Source organism: Schistocerca piceifrons, chromosome 11, assembly GCF_021461385.2.
Source record: "Schistocerca piceifrons isolate TAMUIC-IGC-003096 chromosome 11, iqSchPice1.1, whole genome shotgun sequence".
NCBI classification, from domain to species: Eukaryota; Metazoa; Arthropoda; class Insecta; order Orthoptera; family Acrididae; genus Schistocerca; species Schistocerca piceifrons.
In genome coordinates, this window is record NC_060148.1 from 58,033,462 (window position 1) to 58,058,932 (window position 25,471).

At 41.9% G+C, this 25,471-nt stretch overlaps 1 protein-coding gene across 1 annotated transcript; it reads left to right on the forward strand.

Moving 5' to 3' along the window:
- The first annotated feature begins 2,561 nt into the window (after window positions 1-2,561).
- LOC124719679 (poly [ADP-ribose] polymerase tankyrase-1-like) lies at window positions 2,562-25,193 on the forward strand. The gene is made up of 3 exons (XM_047244889.1): window positions 2,562-2,698; window positions 2,827-2,949; window positions 24,707-25,193. Exons 1-3 carry the CDS (start codon window positions 2,562-2,564, stop codon window positions 25,191-25,193), a joined length of 747 nt encoding a protein of 248 aa, XP_047100845.1.
- Window positions 25,194-25,471: the final 278 nt, after the last annotated feature.

Below are 25,471 nucleotides of genomic sequence, written 5' to 3' on the forward strand. Positions count from 1 at the left end.
ATCAGATTTCCAGAAAGTTCTCCAGATAGTGTTGTCGCATTTACAGCTGCCTTAGTGTGTCATTGTGTCAAGAGCAGTTAATTATTTTGTAGTGTTTTATTTTTGTTCTAGAGGTTTATATTTTTACTAAAACATGAGATGTACTTGGTTTATAAGGACGTCATTCATAGACAGTCATTATTGTATTCAGACACTGGGTCCATTGTTATTCTGGAAGTGACATTCTTTTATTACAATTTCAAAAGGAATTTATTTATTACCAAAATGCTTCAAATGGCTCTGAGCACTATGGGACTTAACATCTGAGGTCATCAGTCCCCTAGAACTTAGAACTACTTAAACCTAACTAACCTAAGGACATCACACACCTCCATGCCCGAGGCAGGATTCGAACCTGCGGTCACGCGGTTCCCGACTGAAGTGCCTAGAACCGCACGGCCACAACGGCCGGCTATTTTTTACCATGAGGTGGTATTAAACCACAAAGCTGCTTGGTTCATCCAATACAATAGTTTTTTGAAGAGATCCCTCATTATTATTCTGTTATTATTCACACCATTGGTCTTGGCAAAGACGACGCATGTCTTCAGTAAACGGAGCTTGTGTGGCACAGGTGATCCCTTTGGATAAATTCCGTGTGAAAAAACTTACCAAAGGCTGTAGGGAAGTGGAAGGGGGCCTAAAAAATGTAACATGCAACTGCGTAAGAAAATGCATAATTTTTTCTCACGTGGGATTCAACATTGATGCATATAGCCTAAAAGGGCATAACTGAAACAATTAGATTCATGCACAAGATCGTAGATATTTTGTTTCATGTGTTGTCATACAGGTTGCTTTAAGTACGTTTATTAATCGTCATTTTTTATTTGAAGTTATAAACTGTTTTTGCAGTGACGTATTGAATGTTGTGCGTTTGAATGTTATAAGGATTATTGCATTCGAAAACGGTGCACGAAACATTTTGTACGTGTATGTGCTAAGTGCAGCGAATAATTCACTTCAAAAAACAGTTTTCTCATTTAGAGCAGGATTGTTTAGATGTGGGCGGTTTACCAGTACGGTCCAATCGATTACTGGCAAATGTGATGAACTGCTGCCGTTTAAGCTTCGTGCAACACTTGAATTCAATAGGAAATGCTGCAGAAGAAAGAAACGAGTAACTTAGTGTTAAACGTCCCATCGACTGCAAGACCAATAGAGTCAAAGCAGAATCTACTGCTCCCAAATGTGGGGAAGGAAATCGATAGTGCCCTTAAGAAGGAAAAGTCTCAGCGTTTGCGCTAATCGATATAAGGAAATAAAGGGAAACGTCAGTCAGGATGGTCGGGTGGAGATTGGAACCACTGGGCCTTAACTTCATAAAAGGAACGTGTTTGGCCCAGACAAAAAATTTCTAAACCAGGGCCAATGCGAGTCTTCAGAATGTAACGTTATGCATCTGGTGGAACGAAGAAGTTGTTTTGTGCTAAGAAATGCATCCTCGGGATGTGTCCATAGCAATTGGCATCTGCTGTAACAGTGGTCAGCTGCAGAAATTTCAAATTGTGGTATGTGCACATCGAACCAAAGGAGGAAAGTAACTGTCATATTTATCGTCTCTGCGTGTCTTGTCAACAACGTCAGTTGGTGTCGGTTTGGGGTTGGCCACATACCAAACTTTTCAAGGCATCATTCCAACTTAAAACTTGTTACTCCTAGCAAATGGCTAAAAAGAATTCGAAATGTCTCTTTGTGTAAACCCAACAAAGATGCTAGGTGCAGGGCTAAATTTCCACTGCACATAGACGTTTTTGTGACATTATTTGCAGTTCAGATGTGTGTACGTCTCGCCACTGGTGAAGTAAGCCGATATTTTACATGTATTTGTGGCTAGAACACGACACTGGAGACAGGCTCAAACCCAAGTAAAATGACAATTTTTTTTTTGTTTCGTCATTTCTGTTTTTCATCTCGGTACTGGTGAAATATTTGGATAAATAACATTTTATTGTGCTTAGTTGACAATCCTATTAGGAGCTGTGTTCAGATCCTCATCCAACACAAAACTTTATGGAATGTCATTTCAAGATTTCAGTGTTTAAACATGTGCACGCTAGCTTAGCTGCGGCTGAAACGATATTTAAGATCTTTGGTATTTAGCTAACAGAGACAATGGTTGTTTGATTTGAGTCCTAGATGTCAGTGTGTACTAAAGTTTTCGTCACGTAATTTCAAGCTGAAAGTTAGTTCTTTAAATGTCATTTATTGCAATAAACTTGAGTTTACAGGTGCTAAAGGATGTCATCTAATAATAACATTCTTTCTGGTGTCGACATTACTGTGATATTAGTCTGATTGTGGACTGACAGCCTTACAGATCAGTTTCCTCAAGTGAAACGCCCTTACCAGAAAAGAGAGCAGAGGGACTGCAAGACAGCAACACTACAAGGGTGCGTACAAATCAGGTGGAGTGGAATTCGGGCCGTTTGGATGATTTCGAGGGTGATAGTACCTGAGCTGACCTGTCGAGTAATTCCATAATTACGTTTTCTGCAAGTCTTGGCCGTTGTACGTACCTTATGCCCACACTTGGTTTTGAACTACCTGTTGCATGGTGTTGTGATAAACTGCTGTGGGGCGCTCAGGTGGTGCAACTGAATGTTATTAGCTCGCTGATAAGTCACTTGTACTATCTGGAGCGCTATCCTAGTGTTCGGTACGTGTTCTGTGGCGGTTGCCAGTGTGTGGACGGTCCCACCACAGTGCTGGCCGTAGTGAGCCACCCCCACGTCCCCACAAGAAGGCGCCAGCCAGCTCACAGTCTGCCTCTCCCTGTATGTGCAGCGTACCAGGCGCCACCACCGCCGCCACTGCCGCCGCCACCACTGCCGGTGCACGCCACCAGACCCCTGTCGCAGCTGCACCACCCACGTCTCCTCCACCTGAGGCCACTGTCTCTCGCATGCGGTGAGTTCCCTCACTACACACACGCACTCACACACACACACACACACACACACACACACACACACACACATACACGCATTAGCACTCCATTGCAGAGAAGGTATAAAAACAGGAAAAGGAAATCCATAGGCACAGCCTACATTCAAAAAGGGTCAGCAAGGTGAAATGGAAAGGAAACTTGAACATACAGTCAGATGAATAATGGAACGGTATCCACAGAATGAGAAAGTTCTATCATGAGAGAAAGGTCAATTAAAAATGGTTTGGTAAGGAAAACAGTGATCTACTATGGACATTTCAGTGATATATTCGCGTCAGAATCAGTAAACCAATCCTACAATAACTCTAGCATGTAAGGCGACGTCACACACAGAAAATCCAGTCACACAGAGGGATTATGAGAGCACTGTATGCGTAACACTGTGTTCAAAAAGATATAAACATCTAAAAATCGTGGTGTATTGGAATGCCGTAGCAGGGCGCGAGTAAATACAGATTTATTTATGAGACAATTTAGGGTCGTTGGTAGAAACTAAAGAGGAGCAAGGATTCTAGACCTCTGGATTAAATTTGTGCTAGTAACAAGAATTACTCTGTTCAAGAATCCAAACAAAAGCAATAGTTGGCAGAGGTGGTCTGTTCCGCCTAAGCCCCTCAGGGTTTGGACCAACATGTTTGCACCACCGTATTTTTTCGCAGCAGGTAGTCCAAGTAACAACACACATGCAAAGCAGAAACTCTCCCTACTGTAGATCATATTTCTGTCTGTCAACACATTTAGAGTGCTCAGATCCACTCATTTATTTCTGGGAGGAGGGGGTGCAGGGCTGGCCTCTTCACTACACAGTAGCATTTGCATCCAAAGTCTTTAGTTATTTGTTGGATGTAGTCCAATCTTTGTCTTCCTCTACAGTTTTTACTCTCTGCTGCTCCCTCTAGTACCATGGCAGTTATTACCTGATGTATTCAGGTATATCCTACTTTCCACAGTTCTTTTCTTTTCAATTCACCTAATTCTCAACATCCTTCTATTGCACCCCAATTTTAATGCACCAATTCACTTCTCTTCCTCTATCTCCCATAATCAATTATTCATTTTCATACAATACTGTGTTCCAAATGTGCATTCTCAGATATTCTGTCACAAAATGAAGGCCTATCTGTGGTGGCAGTAGCCTTGTTTTCCTTGGAATGCTCTGTTTTCCTATGCTACATTACTGCTTATAACAACCTCGCTCTGTCCCTCAATGTAAATTTGCTTCCCAGATAGCAGAATCACCTAAATATATTTGCTTCATGGTTCCTAAATTTGACATTAAGTTTGACACTGATCTTATTTCTGCTGCTCCCCAATACTTCCATCTTTCTTTATTTTAAATCATATTTCTGTGCTCATCCAACTGTTTATTGCATTCAACAGCTCAGGTAATTCTTAATCACTTTTGGTTAACACGGTAATATCACCAATGAATTTTATCAGTGAGACACCTTCACCCTCAATTTTAATTACATTTTTGGAAGTTCACTCGATTCTGCGAACGATTCCTTGATGTTTTGAACACTTGGCAAAAATAACTCAGTCCCTGTTTTGCACCTTCTTAATCACAGTATTTCTTGCTTCAATTTTTACCGTTACGTGTTGATTATTGCACATACAGTAAATTATATAATCTGCCTGCCCTCTATATCTCACACGTATTATTTGAGAATTTCACAAGCGAAATGATAATTAAATCGACACCCTAGCTGCAAACTGGCGCACTATAAATGTAGTGGTGTCGACATGTTGGGAATGTGGGTCTCGTTGGAGGCATGTGCAAGATAGTCCCTGCAGGCCCACTGTACTCTGTCCCTCAGTGGCTCACATGGATAGAGCGTCTGCCATGTAAGGAGATCCCGAGTTCGAGTCCCAATCGGGGCATACATTTACAACATGTCCTCAGTTAAGTATACCAACGCCTGTTTGCAGCTAGGGCGTCGATTTAATTATCATTTCATTCTAGAGAGGCTGCACGGTCACAATGGTATCTGGTCATTCGGGAACAGATACTGCCTTCATATATAGTTAAAATATGGCTATTTATGCCCGAACTCGTACGGGACTTGGCAGATTAATGTGTCACGAGTAATGAGTGTGATGGGCAAACATTTAATATGCGCACAACGAATGTAGTGATGTGGACATGTTGGGAATGTGGGTCTCGCTGCAGGCGTGCGTGAGATAGTCCCTGCAGTCGCGCTGTCCTCTGTGCCCTCGGTGGCTCAGATGGATAGAGCGTCTGCCATGTAATTAGGAGATCCTGGGTTCGAGTCATGGTTGGGGCACACATTTTCAACATGTCCCCAATGATGTATACCAACGCCTGTTTGCAGCTAGGGTGTCAATTTAATTATCATTTCATTCCAGAGAAGCTGTACAGTCATCAATTGTATCTGGTCTTTCGGGACAGATACTACCTTCATATACAATTTCACAAGTGCCGCATTACTTTACATTGTCTATCTTTTTAAAGGTGGCATAATCGAATGAAGGCTGCGTGATTTTTCCTTATCAAGTGCAAGATCAGATCTGCCTCTCAGGAGCTTTTACCTTTATTAAATCCAAATTTACCATCCTCTAAGTGATCCTTAGTTTTTTCTTGCTTTCTTGTACATGTTAATCTTGTCAGCAGTTTGGATTCATAAGCTGTTTAGATCATTGTGCGAAATCTATGGTGTTTAGTTGTTCTTACTCGTATGCGGAGTGTGTAGATGATATTTTTCTGGAAATTTGTTGCTATGTCTATAGTCCCATAGACTGTTTAGATCAAGTTGAATAGTTGTTTCATTGCAGCCTTCTGCAAGCATCATATGAATTCGAAGGGAATGGGGGAATGTTACCCAACCATATGCTTTGTTTTTGTGCAATTCTTCCAAAGCTTTGTTAAACTCTGTGTCTAGTGGCCAATCCACTATATTTTCCAGCTCGACTTTCAATTTTCCTTTCATCATGTCATCCAATAGTCCCTCCCCTCATGGAGGTGCTCAGTGTACTTTTGTCAGCCATCTCCCCCCTCCCCACCCTCCCCGGAATTATTTCCAACTCTTACACCTGAACCTGCAGATGTCAGACACTCGGGTCAGTACTAAAGTTGCACGTCGATAGCGTATCAACAAAAACTGCGATATAGTTCGTGCTGTGTGCTGCTGTCCAGCAGAACGTATGTAAACGTTAATTAAAAGTATCACCAGCACAACGGAGCACTTCAAAAGTGTGAGTACATAATGTATGTTGCTTGCTTACATGGGGAAGTTGACAGAGCTTTAGACTCCTGTATCAAAGATCATGGGTTGACAGTCCAACGACCCCAAATATTTTACCGTATTATCTGTGAAAGTGTGGTACGAGACAAAGTGCTTTTTTTTGGGGGGGGGGGGGGGTAGCAGTGTTCTGACTGGTTTGATGTGGCCTGTCACGAATTCCTCTCCTGTGGTAACCTCTTCATCTCAGAGTAGCACTTGAAACCAAGGTCCGCAATTATTCGCTGGACGTATTCTAATCTCTGTCTTCCTCTACAGTTTTTGGCCTCTGTAGCTCCCTCTACTACCGTGGAAGTCATTCGCCGATGTCTTAACAGATGTGCTTTCATCCTGTCCCTTCTCCTTTTCAGTGTTTTCCACATATTCCTTTCCTCTCCGATTCTACACAGAAGCACTTTATTCCTTACCTCATCAGTCCACCTGATTTTCAACATTCGCCTGTAGCACCACATCTCAAATGCTTAGATTCTCTGTTCCAGTTTTCTCACTGTCCATTTTTCACTACCATACAGTCTATACTCCATATGTACATACTTGGAAAATTCTTCCTCAAATTAAGGCAAGGGCTAGCCTGCTTTTGATGTCCTTCTTGCTCAATCTGTCATTGATTATTTTGCTGCACAGGTAGCAGAATTCCTTAACTTCAACTACTTCATGACCATCAAACCTGACGCTAAGTTTCTGCTGTTCTCATTCCTGCTACTTCTCATTACTTTCATCTTTCTTTGAGTTACTCTCAATCTATATTATGTACTCATTAGATTGTTCATTGCATTCAGCATATCATGTAATTTTTCTTCATTTTCACTCAGGATACCAACGTCATCAGCGTATCGTATCATTGATATCCTTTCACCTTGAATTTTAATTCCATTCCTGAACCTTTCTTTTATTTCCATCATTGCTTCTTCGATGTACAGATTGATCAGTAGGTGGGGTGGCGTTAGACTACATCCCTATCTTACACCCTTTTAATCCAAGTACTTCCTTTTTTGTCATCCACTCTTATTATTCCATCTTGGCTCTTGTACATATTGTATATTGTATATTAGTTGTCTCTCCCTATAGCTTACCCATATTTTACAGTGTCGAACGCTTTTTCCAGGTCGTCTAATCGTATGAACGTGTCTTGATTTTTCTTTAGTCTTGCTTCCATTATCAACCACAACATCATAATTGCCTTTCTAGTGCCTTTACCATTTCTAAAGCCAAACTGATCGTCATGTGGCACATCCTCAACTTTCTATTCCATTCTTCTGTATATTATTCTTGTCAGTAACTTGGATGCATCAGCTGTTAAGCTGATTGTGCGGTAATTGTCGCACTTATCAGCTCTAACAGTCTTTGTATTTGTGTTGGTGATATTTTTCCAAAGTCCTGAGACGCATACATTCCAGACACCAACGTGAATAGTCGTTTTGTTGCCATTTCTCCCAATGACTTTAGAAATTCTGATGGAATTTTGTCTATATGTTCTGCCTTGTTGGATCTTAAGTCTTCCAAAGCTCTCTTAAATTCTGAGTCTAATACTGGACGTGCTCATAACATGTAAAATGGCTGCTTGGAGATTACAGTAATGTTCTCTTGCTAGTCCGCTTTGGGTTCTTTTCATGGAAAACAGTAAAACTATAGAGTGCTTTAGTAGTTTCGCAGAATATACAACAAGAACAGAAAAATAAAGAAATAGTTGCACCGCACATGCGGAAGTAACAGCAATAAATATAATTAATAATACACAACATAATAAGATTAATGATAAGTACATGATGTTCAACTAACGAAGCGAAAGCAGACTGTCAAAAGAACATTGCTACAAACTCCGAAAAGTCTTTGCACATGTCAGGAAAACGTCTCATGTAACAGCTTCGCGCCAACGCAATTAAATAAAAGTTGTCACCAGTGGTATTTGAAGGTTATACCTTCTCATTCACGCGAGATCTAGGATGCAGTTACTCAGAGATGCGCTTTTCCTGTGCTCAGTAGCTCTCGTGATGCTTTTAATTACAGTTTACACATGTTCGGTTTGGTTCATTCTCCATCGACATAACAGCGTTTGGCACCGATCTCAATGTCTGACATCTGGAGGGTTGGGTGTTTATGTTGTCATCCTTGCATTTAATTTCACTGAAGGATCTTTAGGCTTTGCTATGTGCTGAATGTGTGCACCCCACGATAACTTTTTATTTATTTATTGTGAAACTTACTGCAATCATTCCACTTTATCGTCCTTCGAACTTAGACTTGCATTTTTTTAGTGACCTGTAATACTGTATACTTGTCATTACCTGACTATTGTTCTTCTTCTTTCTTTCATCAATGAATTCATGTATTTTTTTCCGTTTGCTAAGAATTCTTCAGAGTTGCTTTCCTTGCTGAAACATTGGTCTGATCATCTTCCGTGTTTCGCCTTTTCAGAGACATCAGCTACTGTTCAGCTGAAATTTCAGCTGAGACATTCATTATCGCTTTATCTACAGTCTCACAGAAGTTCAAAAACCCGTTTCATTCCTCAGCATTTCAGCATTCCATTTACCCACGCACCGATTGCTCCTAACAGTTCTCTCAAGCTTCAGTTTGTTCACCACCACAACTAACCCCTGTTTTGACCCTGCATATGCTCCAGCGTACATCTTACAGTTCATCGAGTAAAACAGAAGTGATTTCTGGCGTTCCCCAAGGTAGTGATATAGGTCCTTTGCTGTTCCTTATCTGTATAAACGATTTTGGAGATAGTCTGAGCAGCCGTCTTCGGTTGTTTGCAGATGACACTGCCGTTTATCGACTAATAAAGTGATCAGAAGATCAAAAGAAACTGCAAAACGATTTAGAAAAGATATCGGAATGGCAGTTGACCCTAAATAACGAAAAGTGTGAGGTCATCCACATGAGTGCTAAAAGGAACTCGTTAAACTTCGGTTACACGATAAATCAGTCTAATCTAAAAGCCGTAAATTCAAGTAAATACCTAGGTATTACAATTACAAACAATTTAAATTTGAAGGAACACTTTGAAAATGTTGTGGGGAAGGCTAACGAAAGACTGCGTTTTATTGGTAGGACACTTAGGAAATGTAACAGACCTACTAAGGGGACTGCCTACACTACGCTTGTCCGTCCTCTTCTAGAATACTGCTGCGTGGTGTGGGATCCTTACCAGATAGGACTGACGGAGTACATCGAGAAAGTTCAAAGAAAGGCAGCACTTTTTGTATTATCGCGAAATATGGGAGAAAGTGTCACAGAAATGATACAGGATTTGGGCTGGACATCATTAAAAGAAAGGCGCTTTTCGTTGCGACGGAATCTTCTCCCGAAATTCCAATCACCAACTTTCTCCTTCGAATGCGAAAATATTTTGTTTACACCGACGTACATAGGGAGGAATGAACACCACGATAAAATAAGGGAAATCAGACCTCGTACGGAAAGTAGAGAATAATAGAGAATTGTGAAGGTGGTTCGATGTACCGTCTGCCAGGCACTTAAATGTGATTTGCAGAGTATCCATGTAGATGTAGATGTAGATCGGACTCTCTGTCTGGGAATGATACAATATATCTGGGATCTTCCAATACTACAAGGTCTTTACCAAGTATAGACCACCACCTCCTCCTTAACCTTCTTGAAAGCCAGAACCACTGAGGCACTGAAGCAATAATACAAACATCACAGAACAGAGAGTGTAGACCTGCAGTAACTTCGCCATGGCAAATGGCAAATGTCGTGAAATTTTTTCTGGAGCTGCTGTCCTACAGGCCATACATATTTCAAAGGTGGTTCTTATATTAGGAAGTTTAGTAGCAGCTCGAAGTGTTAATCATGACATTTTTCAATGTTTGGAAGTGCCACTTGTCCTTACCATTTGACTGTCTGTTGCCATTATAACAACTATAAAGACAGACAGACGTACAAATGCCTCTACCTGAAGCACATACTTTGGTCTGTACTGTTCTCAGATGCCACACATCATGGATTGGCACCCAACCAGTCCTAGGACGTTCATTATGTATAGTACAACGACAATATCGAAAAGGGAGCACATGAACTGTGAGGGAGTTAACTACTGTGGGTTACATACTACGAGGCACAATTCAGTTCAGATCGTTCGGATACTTCTGAGAACGATAGTACCTGAGCTGACCTGTACAGTAACTCTGTAATTAAGTTTTGTGTAAGTGTAAGGCACTGTAAGTACATTTCGTTTGTGCTTGATTTTCAACTACTTGTTGTGTGGTATGGTGAGCAACTGCTGTGGCGAACTCAGGTGGTCCAACTGAAAGTGATTATGTCACTTGTAATTCATTTGTATTAACTGGACCGCTACACCTGTTGTTGGCGTGTGTTATGTGTGTGTGAGTGAGTGTATGAGTGTGTGTGTGCTACAGTGAGATGCCCACAGAACCCCACGAGGACACACCTGCTCACACTGTGCCTCTCTCTGTGTGTATGCAGCCCACCAGCCGCTACACAGCTGAGGCCCACCACCATCTCCACCACCACCACCACCACCGCCGCCATCGCCACCACCGCCGCCGCCGCCGCCACCTCCGCCGGCACGACCCGGCAGACTCCTGCTGCTGCTGCTGCACCGCCCACAACTCCTGCACCCCATGAGGCCACTGTCTCTCACTTGCGGTGAGTTCCCTCACCACACACACACACACACACACACACACACACACACACACACACAACTATTATATGGTAGGTAAGATATAAATACCAAAAAGCGAAATGTAAATGCTCACTCTAGATTTAATGAGGGTCAGCAAAGTGAACTGGGAATAAAATTAGAACAATACAGTCAGATGACTAACGATGCAGTATACACAGGATTAGGAGGTTGTATCATGAGACAAGTTAATTAAGAATAGGTTGGTATGGAAAATAGTGAGTTATTATCAAGAGCTCAGTGATTTATCCTCATCAAACCAAAATCAGCTATAATTCAGGCACATACGCCAACATCACACACAGTAGTTCTAGTGACAGGGAGCGACTGTGACTGCATTGAATGTGTGACTCTCTATGTCAAAAGAGATAAACGTCTAGTACTCTTGGCGTATTGGAATGGTCTAGCAGGGTTCAGATAAACACATGTTTGCGAGACCATTTGGGGCAGTTGATAGGAATGAGAGAGGACCAAAATGATTTGCCATAATATTTCCGCTAATAACAACAAATATGGGCGTCAAGCACCAGAGACAAGCTAGTGTCGGGAGAGCCCCAGCTTGTCAGGATGTGGACCACTTTGGTCACTCTGCCACGGTATGGAGTTCAAATGGTTTAATGGTGTGTGAAATCTTATGGTACTTAACTGCTATGGTCATCAATCCCTAAGCTTACACACTACTTAACCTAAATTATTCTAAGAACAAACACGCACACACTCATGGCCTGAGGGAGGACTCGAATCTCCACTGGGACCAGCCGCACAGTCCAGGACTGCATCGCCCTAGACCGCTCGGCTAATACCGCGCGGCGCAGTATGGAGTAACAGCCAGTAACAGAAACAACGCATATGCAAAGCATATGCCGTTGACGATGTTTCTGTCTGAACAACAAGTTTAGAGGGCTGTGACCACCCAAAGTCCACAGTTACTTGTGCTGTGCATTTTCATCTCTGTCCTGCCCTACAGGTTTCACCCTCTACAGCTACCTCTAGTACCATGGCACTTGTTCTCTGATGACTTCAGATTAACCTATTACGCTGACCCTTGTACATGTCACAGTTTTCCACATATCCCTATCCTCACCTATTCTGGAGGGACGTTTCAGGGTTCCTCTGGTATGAGTTCACCTAATTTCGACATCCTCCTATAGCAACGAATTTAGGATGCTTCGATTTCCTTCTTGTTTTCTCCTGTAATCCACGATTCATTTTCATACAGTACTGTGTTACAAATGTTCATTCAGATATTTCTTCCCCAATTAATGCCTATCTTTTGCACCAGCAGCCTTGTTTTGTGAGGAATGTCCTGTTTTCGTGTGCTAGATAACTTTTTGTAACAACCTCGCTTTGTCCCTAAGTGTAAATTGGCTTCGCAGGTAGCAGAATCCCTACAATTTGTCTACTTCGTGGTCCTTAATTCTGAAATAAACTTTGCCATCCATCTTATTTCCGCCACTCCCCAATATTTTCCTCTTTCTTCTGTTCATTAACCCTAATTCAGTGATCATTCGACTATTTATTACATTTACCTACTCCAGTGATTCTTTCTCACTTTCAGTGAACACAGAAATATCTCCAGGAAATTTTATCACTGAAATTCTTTTTACCCTGAGTTTTAATTAAATTCCTGGAAGTTTCTTAAGTTCCACCAACGATTCTTTAGTGTTTAGACTGAACATCTGTGGAGACTACCTGCATTCCTGTCTTTAATCGTCTTTAATCAGAGTACCAATCCTTCCTGATTATTGTACATATTTTATGTTATCTGCTGTTCCCTATGTCTTATACCTATATTTTAAAGTTTCGTACACTTTCACTATTTCACAGTGTCAAACGCCATTTAAAGATCTACAAATCCAATAAACATTTCGATTTTTCTTACACATTCCTTCCACTATCAGATCGAAGGTCTGATAGGCATCTCTCGATCCTTTACTCCAAATTTAGCGTCCTCGAACAGATCCTCAGTTTTGTCTTTGATTCTTCTGTATGTTACAATTATTGTTGTTAGTTATTTGGATTAATTAGCTCCTTAGCTCACTGGGTGAAAGCTATCGCAATATTGACCCTTGCTCGCCTCGGTAGTGTCTGGATCGTGTGTTTCTGGCAGTCTGTTGTTATGACGCCTGTCTCATGGATTCTACAGACAAACTTGAATTGTCATTTGATTTTCACCTTCCCTAATGATCATGTAAGTTCCGAGGGAACGTTAACTAACCATTCCACCTTGTTTGTGTCAATTTTTCCAGAGCGTTGTGAAATTCTGAGTGTAATGGCCAGTCCCCCACGTTTTCCAATTCGGCTTCGACATCTTCTTCTGTCACGCCATCTGATAGTTTACCCCACTCATAGAGGTCTTTAATGTACTGTGTTCTGCTATCTGCTCTCTCCTGCTCGTTTAACACTGGGATTCCTTTCGAACCCTTAGTATAGTCATCCTGGCATTTAATTTCACTGAAGGTTGTTCCGACTTTTCTATATGCTGAATATGTCCTTCCTATGTTCCTTTCCTTTTCGATTTCTTCTACCTCTTCCTGCAGTCATGATACTTTTACTTCCCTTAAATTTCCGACTGATTTTGTTTCAGTACTGTGACTTCAGACTTAGTTCCTGGAGTGGCAGAGAATCGTCTTGACACATCCACTTGATATTTTCCCGTCATTTTCAGTAAACATCTTGAATGGTTGTTAAATAAGGGATGGTATAGATTATAAGATTTATGTTTCCGAGTCCAGAATGCTCGTCCCAAGCTGAAACTACAACCACTTTAACCTTTTACACCGAAAATTATTCAACTTCGCCATCATGGGGTCAAGGATAGAGACACAAGTGACGGTTGTCCGATAGCTCGGGGGTGAAGCGTTAACCCACCAAAGGGGTGACTCTGGTAGATGTAGGCTGAAATCTTGCTGGGAAGACTTTTTTATTTTTTCTGTGACAAAGTTATTCTCAGGCAGACCCAAAAACTATTATGAAGTCCTTAGAAAACTTCTCCCACATACGTTTTTTTCCTATCTTGATTCAGTGCACTGTAGGTCTAAAAGTGAAAGACTTACGGCTTTGAAAATACAGTTGCTGATGTTTTGTCCTGTGCAGAGATAATTTCTAGTTTTTTCATGCAGAAAAAAGTGTAGAGACTTATTTCGGGCACTGAATAACTTGTGAACATGATTGCATTATATGTCTGTACACACTGCTACTTTTCCATACATACTTTCGTGGTAGCTCTGCAACACAACTTCCATTATGACGGCGGGCTGCACTTAGTCACAGCCTGTCTTTGCGCAGGGAGGGCACAATATCTCGCCAACTCATGATGATTTATGGGCGTTTTGTTATGGAAACTTTGTTGTGTTGTAGAATATTTTTCTTGTAAGGTTAACACAGTAAGTTGCAATTCATCTATGTTTGTACAGCGTATACCTCATTGGTTTCTTTGTTGGTTTATTGAACACGATAGATAAATATAAGAAATGCGCTATTGTGAGGCATGTAGTCTCCCACATTATCTAACGTTATCGAACTTGTACTGTATTCATTCGATTGGTTCATTTTCCTTAACAGCGTTTTGAATGCTTTTTCACTGGTCATTGATAAGATTTTCTTGTACTGTTTGCTTTTCTGACTGGAAACAGTGTGTTATTCGAGCCTTATGAAAAATGTTTTGTAATCGGTGTTACGCTGTCTTTTGGTGATGCCAATGAACGTATCTGTAAGGAAAAGCGCTTTAAGTGAATAATATTAAAAATAAAGTTATTAAGTCATAATGTAAATAGTGTGAGGTGGTGCTAAAAAAGCGAATCACTCCTGGTGAATGAGCTTCTTCTCTACAGCACATGTAAGGCACAAAAACAGAGATAGATACAATAGCTACTGAAGAGTACGACTATCCGAATAATTACCTCTGCTCTTTATTTACGACGTTAGATTTGCCGTCGGTGAGTCTGGATATTATTCGTAACAGTGCTTTGGATCAAAATATAAGTTAGAGAAATGCAAATGAAACTCTGGTCAGTGCTGCAGCGGACAACTTCTTCGCGCCTTCACGAGGCGAGAGCAGCAGATGAGCGAACGTATTCTCCGTGTCGCTAGTCTAACGCAGAATTGGCAACGTCACAGAATACATTTGGCAACCATGTAATCATAGATTTACTTCTTGGTGTGGTCAAGATTTGGTCAATTCACTTGATATTTTGTTGTCACTTCCGATAAATAACATGACTGATTCTCACTTCAGGTTGAACAGTGGGCTGTCAAATTTATTACTTGATTAGAGAGAGGTCATTCCACACAGAGCATGTAGGCTAACTAATCTCATATTTTAACGTTACTGAGACTCTCTCTATTGACTAAGCGTACCGCAGTGGGAGAGCAGTAACAGTGGCTGTGGCTCGCCAGCTGGATGGAGACCCGGCTGCTTTGACTGGGGAACGCTGCATTAGCCGCAGGTCCTGGTCGCGCTAGCAGCCCAGTAGTCATTCTGTCTCCTGCCTACACCTTCTCTTATTGAGTTACAGGCTTCCAGATCGAAAACCATCGAGCAAGTCGTACCGTCGCCATCTTAAGCCTCATCACAATTTCAGTTTACTGCTCAGTTGATCCGAAAGTGAAAAATTAAAAAACTGTGAATCTGTATCCTTTATAGAAATTATATTTTCCTCCTTATACCACATACAGCAAAATTCCGTTGACTACAGGGGGCACTGAGTAATTCCTTAGCTTAGGCTCAGCTTAAGCCTCATCACAATTTCAGTTTACTGCTCAGTTGATCCGAAAGTGAAAAATTAAAAAACTGTGAATCTGTACCCTTTATAGAAATTATATTTTCCTCCTTATACCACATACAGCACAATTCCGTTGACTACAGGCGGCACTGAGTAATTCCTTAGCTTAGGCTTAGCTTAAGCCTCATCACAATTTCATTTTACTGCTCAGTTCATCCGAAAGTGAAAAATTAAAAAACTGTGAATCTGTATCCTTTATAGAAATTATATTTTCCTCCTTATACCACATAAAGCAAAATTCCGTTGACTACAGGGGGCACTGAGTAATTCCTTAGCTTAGGCTTAGCTTAAGCCTCATCACAATTTCAGTTTACTGCTCAGTTGATCCGAAAGTGAAAAATTAAAAAACTGTGAATCTGTACCCTTTATAGAAATTATATTTTCCTCCTTATACCACATACAGCACAATTCCGTTGACTACAGGGGGCACTGAGTAATTCCTTAGCTTAGGCTTAGCTTAAGCCTCATCACAATTTTAGTTTACTGCTCAGTTCATCCGAAAGTGAAAAATTAAAAAACTGTGAATCTGTATCCTTTATAGAAATTATATTTTCCTCCTTATACCACATACAGCAAAATTCCGTTGACTACAGGGGGCACTGAGTAATTCCTTAGCTTAGGCTTAGCTTAAGCCTCATCACAATTTCAGTTTACTGCTCAGTTGATCCGAAAGTGAAAAATTAAAAAACTGTGAATCTGTACCCTTTATAGAAATTATATTTTCCTCCTTATACCACATACAGCACAATTCCGTTGATTACAGGTGGCACTGAGTAATTCCTTAGCTGTATTTCTTTCTTCATTTACGGCGCGCGTTCTTGCCCACAGAGTAAAAATGATAATGCATGAGGTAACTGGCTCGTATCGTACTAGTGTGGGTAAAGAGACACCAATTATCCAGGCTGTTTGTGAGTATACACACTCGGTAGCTACGGCACATGCTCCCAGCCTTCAGTGTGCTGTAATGCCGCTCGATTTGGAGAAGGTTTTCTACAGGGTGAGCCACCAGTGCCTCCTGAAAACAACGGATTTTTCCCAGTGTTTTGGCGACATCACTGGTAGAATTTCGAAGAACTGCACTTTGTAAATCATGATCAATGGTCAGCTGACTTGCGTTAAAGAATTGTGTGCGGCAAGGTGGTCCTGTAGGACGGCCTTGTTTGCCACTGCCACTGAGCCCCTGTTGGCCGCCCTGCGGGAACAGCTACGAGGGCCGCTCACACACACACACACACACACACACACACACACACACACGGCCAGAATATCGTGTGTAGGGCACACGCAGGTGACGGGGGTCTCGTGATCAGCGGCGAGAGCGAGTCGCAGAAGGCACTGCAGGTCACCAGCAAATACCAACTTGCATCAGGTGCAAAGCTAAGCAACATTAAACCACACATTATGAATGTGGGGTGCGGAATATCCTTGCGTAACACGTGAGACCTCAGTCCAAGTTCTCGCTCTGGACTACAGGTCTAACATAAATCGTACTGCAACTGCCAGAGTCCCAGCTGCAGTCAAAGAACACAGGGCGAGAAGACCTGACAGCATCCATATGTACATGGTCTCTAAAGTCAACTGTGTGGCGCAAGTTTTACCCACACCACGTGAAACAGTAGCAAGATATCTGTCACCTTTGGGTCATTTTGTAACTCGTGGTAATACTTTTAAGGTAAAGTTTGACACGTTGACCATCTCAGGCGGAAACGGGGGGGGATTAAATCTCATCGTCTTTGGGAGAAAGTCAGAAGCTATATTCGTCTGTTCCACATACCATCTGTGTAAGAAGAGTCCCACAAGCCTCACGTCGCACTTACCAGACGAAATTACTCCCACTGTCTTGAATCCACACATAGATGTACAGCACGTCGCCAATGGCTTTTATCATTTTGAACAATTTCGATTGGAACTCGGTTATACTCAAACCAGAGTTGGCCGTCGAATATCGTAAGAGTCAAGAACACCTATGTGGAATTAATGAGAAGCAAAAGCAGAAATGTGACTGTACAAAAGTACTACAACTGGGAGGTCATTTACGAAAACATCGGCAGCCTACACGTAGCAACTAGTGTGAAAACTACTTTGTACAGGAAAGTATGAACCAAAGCGAAACTTCACGCAATGCATCTGGGTGATGCGCCAGCACGTGAGAATTGTGACCTGATAGACACTGAAGAACACAGGTTTACATGCGCTCGTGTGAAGGACATTTCGTGAGTTATCAGACAATTGTTAGCCACAGCCGGCCGCTGTGGCCGAGTGGTTCTAGGCGTTTCAGTCTATAACCGCGCTGCTGCTACGGTCGCAGATTCGAATCCTACCTCGGGCGTGGATGTGTGTGCTCTCCTTAGGTTAGTTAGGTTTAAGTAGTTCTAAGTCTAGGGGACTGATGACCTCAGATGTTAAGTCCCATAGTTCTTAGAGCCATCTGAACCATTTTTTGTTAGCCACAATAATACAAACTCTACCCCCAATACGTTGCCTTCCAGTATTTTGAATGCTAGCGACGTGCCATGTCCATTTACAATGAAGAAATGCTGTAAACTGGCTAAAAGGAGAAACAACGTACCACCTGCCAGCAGAGGGAAACAAAACGGGCACAAGTGGACCACGTTTACGTCGCTGAGGCGAAAAACTGCAGGAGAAACTTCGCAAAATATTTTTGTACATATTTTTTAGTACATATGTGAAACAGTGTGCAAAGTGAATAGAAAAAGACGTAAACGCAAGAAGAACATAATGAATCGTCCTTAAGCTCTTTTGTCTTACAGGGTATTTTTTACTCATTTATTTATTTTTAAGAAAACAGAAATCTACTCTAAAATACGTAGGTCAGAAGCACCCTATTTCGTGTTGAGGGAATCTCGGAGGAAAAGTTTGTCCTCAAGACAGAAGACATCACACTTTTTTTTTTTTTTACATTTTATTTTAGCTCATTCCGTACGTGAAAACTCATTTTAACCAGAAGAAGGGACTCTCCTGATTTGTTTTGTTCTGCGTTACGTTCATCGTTACTCGAAGCATCCAAAATGGTAGCACAGAGCTTCCAGTGAGTGGAGTACTCAGAGATAGCAGAAGACCAACTTTCGAAACAAGGCTCGGGAACTGATGCATCGGGCGCCTTACAAGATATTGCGCAATAAATCGGGAACGCAGCCATCGAGACCACGGAACTTTGAAGGCGTTGCTCACAGCTGAGATAGTTTGTGTGCATACACGGTCTTCTAGATCAAGTGCTAAAAATAGAAAATAAATAAAAAATAAAATAATCGTACGCGAAAATAACGCAGCGATTGGATGACAGGTACGGGGGAGGCATCGTGGCCAACCTCGGAATAGTTAAAAATTTAAATGAAAGGGGTTAAGGAGGCCAATTTCTAGTCTGCATATAGTGTGTTCGAATGCCGCAACTTACATGAATTTTAATTCGTGATAATAGTTGCTAGTTAGAAAGGAGTTGAAATGATTCTTGCCACGTATGCTGAAGGTCTGGGTTCGTTTCTCACATCCGGCAATCATTTTTAACAAGCATAAGCAGCATCTCTCCCAGCTCTCGTAACGTGGAGGAGAGTCGGTGCAGGCTGGGCCCTGACAGAGGCGGAAGTCATGGCAGGTCGAAACTCTGTCACCCGTCACCTTTCTTATGAGATACTTTTCTAAAATCAATGAGCCAATCGCTGTACAAGGCCGCAGGGCACTTGACTCTTACTGTATTCGAGCCTGAGATGTGAAAGATATTGACGCTGGGCTGGGATTTGAACTCAGATCTCCCTTTTCGTCACGTTTGATCACTTTCAAATGATGCATTTCCACTGCTTCATTGTCTCCGGTTGTTGCAAAGTCGTAAAGACGCTCACAAAAGACACATCTCTGGGTTCGAATGCAGGTATGTCATTTTGAGTTGCAACATGCGCACACCAAAATACATGCGAGATATTATTATGATTTTTAACGATTCCCTGGGGTTTGTTAACAATAATGTGGGTACTGGTTTCGAGTCCCAAGTCAGATGGGCAACTTTTCGTCCTATCATGACAGGTTCAAACATGCATCTCCTAGCTACTGGTGAAAGACAATAGTACCGTGAACGTGTCTTTGTATGTAATCAACAATGATGTGTCTAGGGTTCGATTCCTAGCCAGCTGAAAATTTTCATCATGGTATTTACAATTCAGACATGCACACATTTCGCTGCTCATGAAGTAAACCAATATATAACGTCTACGAGTGACTGTTATCCGTTAATCATAAGAATAAACCTTATGTAAACATTGCACTATGTATTCTCCGGCATTTGCTGGAACCTCGTTGGATTTTCTTTTCACGTATAACTGCAGCCAAGCTGTCTGAAGTACTGTCAAGTACCATAATAAGGGTACGTTTTGTGCTGTGCGTTACGCGCACTTCGACTTACCGACAATACGGCACAACAGCTTTACCGGCGCATATAACTTGGACAGCACTGGCCGGTCAGCTGGTGCAGCTAGCCTGCAGTGGCGTGGCCAGCTGCAGTTCACACGTAAAAAGAGACGAGCAGAGGAGCAATACTGCTTCGAATGTCATTTAATGTTTAAGCAGAATGAAATAATACACTGCAAATCTCCCACAATACGCTCCTTTGGCGACTAGACGAAAACCGCAACACGTTATCGTTTTTAGCTAACCTAAGATTGTAATTAAAAACAAGAATAATGAAAATTCGTGACTGAACCACAGGGTATTTTTTTCTTTATAAGCTGTGTGTAACGCAAGATAGTGAAGTATTTCGCTGTAAATAGGTAAATGTTGAAGCCACTAAAGTATTACTTACAGTCAGTCGTCTGGTTATCTCTTAGCTCCTTCCTTATCCGAATCAGAGAAATACATTTCAGTTCTGGAAGTGTCACCTGCTATGTTGATAACGAGGCTATCAACAACAGAATCCACGAAGCCAACCAGGAGCAGCATTTTCTCCTCTTCTTTTATGACGAACCGTTCGACAGTGATGTGTGAGAAAGCTGTGTGCGTTAGTTCCTGTACGTCTGGCAGTTTAACAGTCTTGTTACTTCTCAGGCCAAATCCCGGAGCTTGGCTCCAGATCAGTTCTGTTGGGTTCATATTGCGTGTTTCTACGATACATATCTACCTCTGTGGTATAAAACGATGGACATAGTCCAAATAAAGAGGATTTGGTTTCTCATTTATGCCTTAAAAAATTAAATTGTTATATTTTCTTAATTTAAACAACTTTTATTAACAGTCTTTCACAATACATCGATAATTAAGAATTTGTGCTTGAAATGTAAACAGGAATTTCGCGTCCAATATGTAATTAGAAACAAGAAGACGTGCATTAGTCTTAAAAAATCATGAGTTTCGTAATTATCAGATGTAGGTTTTTCAAATTGAATGAGAAAAATAAATGATACTGGGGAGATTTAAACAAACGCCCGAATAACCGCATTTGGTTTGCATTTGGTTACACTACCGACTACACTAGACGTTCAATTTGGATTTGTAAGCAACTGCATTATATACACCTCTAGAAAAACTTCAAAGCCAATTGCCTCGGTAAATTTATGAAAAACATTAGGAACAGCCTATTTCTCGCCACTTTTTAACCGTGTTCTACTCGCATTTTTCACTACAGAACATAAAGCAGCCTGAGCCATTTTCATACTGCACATTAACAGCGCGACAATCTGAGTACAACGATGCAGAAGGTGTGACTGTACACGATTTTTGAAACAAAAAGTACGTAGCTAAATCGTGATTAAGAAAAACGTTGATGACTGTCAATACATTTGAATATCTTAACCCCTTACTGCATGCTTTTTTTATTTTTCTGAAAAAAATGTTACATGTTATGTTCGATGTTCTGATTTCATAAAAAATGCTTAAAAAATTCTAAATCTTATGTAGGGGCGGTTATTTTAGAATTAAGGGTTTGTGCCATATATGGGACAGCATGCAGTAACGACTAATACCATGTGATACCAGTTTTGGGATTAATGATGCACACTGTGGAAAATACACAATAAGATACGTACATGAACTAGCAGAACTGCATTTATGTAAAACAATTACACTTTCTATTCATTACAATACACATATTTTGAGAAAATAACACACATTCTGTTTCCATTTTTCTCTATTCATTATGAAACTTGATGAAGCAATTTCTCTCCTTATTCAAGCACAATGTTGTACTGCACTTCATACACGCTGTATAGGATTTTCCCTTGCATTCTGGATATTTGCAACGACCACGGTTTTCCAGCCAGATAGGCATGTGATGTATCCCATCCAGTCGCACCTGATGCTGTGGAAGATCTGCTGTACGGCCTCTCTTCTTCTTGCAGTCAAGCTGTTTTTGTATTTCATTGCTTGGCCTACCATGTTTCTTGGATAAGGATTTCCCAGTTTTACAGAGGGCCTCTGCAACTGCGACCTTGAAATCAACAAGGGGCATGTAGTCCATATTTCTTCTTCTCCATAACAGCCAGCTGTTCACACAAGCCAAGTCAACTAGATGAAAGAATATCTTCAAGTACCATTTCTTTGATCTGATTCGAATTCTATAATTTCCTAGCATAGAATCTAATAGATCGACACCCCCCCATGTAGTCATTGTAGATCATCACAGTGTGTGGACAAGGTACAATTTTGTATTCTTTTTCCTCCCTGAAAAGCCTCTTGATCTCGCCTTCTGGTTTGCATCCAACGTAAGTTGACAAAGTGTTGACTACTTTATTATCAAACCAGGAGATTACTGACAGTTGCACACCGTCTACTGTTGCTATCTTTTCCTCCATGCTGTCTCGACCATTCATCTTCATTGCTGCCTCCTTAGGTAAAATGCAACCACGTACTCGATTGGACCGGACTGCATGTTGTGCCATATCCGTCACAGACCTATTTTTCAGTATTATATGTATTCTAATGAACAAATATATAAACTTACCTCTTTATAACTGTCCACAGATGTCCTTTTTCCTCTGCAAATAATATAAACGCTGAAATCAATCGCTTACTGTACCTGATTGCAACTGTTTGTGTGACCAAACTTGGATGTCAACAGCTAGCAACACAAAGCAAAGATTCATAACACGTAATTCCTTACTCTCCCAACAGATGGCATACACTACTTGCACAGCTGCTCTTGACTGTGTGCCATATCTGTCCCAACATGCAGTTTGGAAATATATTCTCAGATATGAGATTGACACAGAGAAAAGTGGTATGTGCCATATCTGGCACATTATGCGGTAAGGGGTTAAAGTTTCATTTAACATAATAGGAGGTCGTGGTAACAACACCAGTGTACATGGGCTACGACTTCTGAACAATCATTGCATTTGTGTTTGTTCACATCAGGTTTATTCTTATGATGAACGGATTATAGAAGTCAACGTCGATAGGTGCTGGGTTCGAATCTGCATAGGGCGAAATACTGTCATCTCTTCATTTCAGTTTGTCATCTTGCTGCTGGTTAAAAATGAAGATTTCTAACGTTTGATTGTGCTTAGTTAACTATCCGATTAAGTGCTGGGTTGGAATCTCCAGTAAACACAAAACTTTATGCCAGGTGATTTTAAGTTTCAACACGCACACTCTTTATTACTTGTGACTGAAACCATACTTGAGATATTTCGTCTTTACTTGCTGGATTGCACTCCAAGATAGTAGCACAGTAAAGAAACTTTCGTCATACAATTTCAAGGTGGAAGTTCCTTTCTGAAGTTTCATTTATTGCAATAAATTTGAATTTGCAAGCGTAATGGCTGTGTAATCTGCAGTAGAGTGTGTTCTGGTATTTGCATCATCGTGGTATTAATTTTCATCTAAACTGGTAGTCACACAGAGCAGTAGTGCCTTGTGGCCTCATGCAGTGAACATTTTGTATAGGCAAAGACTGTACCGAAAAGTGAGCAGAGGACCAGTGTTATGTGGACTGCTTAAAAATCAGGCGAAACACAATTCAAATGGTTCCACATAGTTTTGGCCGTGCAGGCTCATAAATTCAGCTTCTTCTCCTAATATTTCGGCTGAATGCTGTCCAGCCATCTTTAGAGCGAGCTGAGGTCACTGACGCTCCCCTCTTGCTCCGTCCTTTTAAACCCGAGGACCGAACCACTGTGTAAAAGGACACAGCACGTGTGGCAGTGTCAGTCACCTCGGCTCACTCTGGAGATGGCTGGACGGTGTTCAGCCGAAATATTAGAAGAAGAGGCTGAATATATGCGGCTGCACGCCCGAAACTTAATGCCGCGAAAACATTCAGATCATTCAGATGCTATTGAGCATGGTAGTACATCTTAAATACATGTGCATATGCTATCAGGCAAACAAAATGTGACACACACACACACACACACACACACACACGCACACACACACACACACACACACACAGTTTTTAGGGTTGGAGTTGCCAATTTGGTGTTTGTTACATCTTAAATGTTTCGAAGACATGGATGCCTGTGTGTCAGAAAGTCTCAGTATTTGGTGAGGCTGTGTCAAGAAAACTGCCGGTAACTGCACTGAAACTTTTGTGGCTGCATATCATGAAACTGTCTCTTTGAAAACCAGGAGATGAAATTCTTCTTGTGTGTGACCTCTGGCAGTGAAGCTGCAGACAGAGACGCAGTATTAGCTGCAAGAAGCCTGTTCTGTAGTGGAGGTGAGCGACTGGATAGGTGTAGCATCCCGAGAGCAGAGGAGCTGACTTCAAGGAATGAGTGTGACAAAATGTGGTAATGAAATTCTTTCAGAGGTTGTACAATGCTTTTTGTAATGGACGATGAGAGAAGATTTTTTATGAGGGGGATAGAACAGATTTACTGTAGCTTAATACACACAGAGTTGCGCACTGTTTTGTACTGTAGGAGGGGGAGTACGGTAGGTCTGTTCCAGGACACATTTGTATTCACAACAGTTGTGTTTCCTCGTGTGGCTGTTTTCCTCATTATGTGTGTTGTGTGTTTGTAGCAGAGAGTGGCAGTTTGTGTGTTTTGTGCAGGAGCCTCTCTGCAGAAGAGAGGGGCAGGAGGCTGATGGAGGTGGCTATGCGGGGGACAGTGGGGCAGCTGAGGGCACTGCTCGCCGCGGGTGCCGACTTGAGGGTGAGGGGTGGGGATGGGAGGACTGCCCTGCACTGGGCAGCAGCCAGGGGAGACGTCGAGGTGGCGAGGTTGCTGGTGCAGGCGGGGGCGGCGGTGGACGCCAGGGACAGCAGTGGCTGGCAGTGGACGCCTCTGCATTTGGCTGCAGTGCGGGGCGACGCCGCCGTGGCGCGGCTGCTGCTGCGGGCGTTAGCCGACCCCAGCGCCAGGGATGGCGGTAGGTGGACGCCGCTGCACTGGGCGGCAGCCAATGGCCACGCAGAAGTGGCGGCTGTGCTGCTCGACGCGGGGACCGACAGGTGGGCCACGACTGGTGGTGGAGAGACAGCGCTGGACATCGCCAGGCAGAACAACCACAGGCGGCTGATGGAGATGCTGTCATGAGGCAGCCAGTCCACTGAACTGTCTGCCAAAAAATAAACTGAAACAATTTGTAGAAAAGCAATTGTCATCTTTTTTTAAATAAAGAAGCAAAAAACTCAATCCTATTGTGACCCACTAATTTCAGTCATCCTCAAGTAACATACAGCACACAAATACTCTACGCAACGCTGTAGCGAAACCGAGACAACGCCAGATAACAGTAAAATAATTCAGGTAACAACGGACAATCCTTCTTTCAAGAAAAATGTCTCGAGTACACTTCTAGACTAAACTTGGCA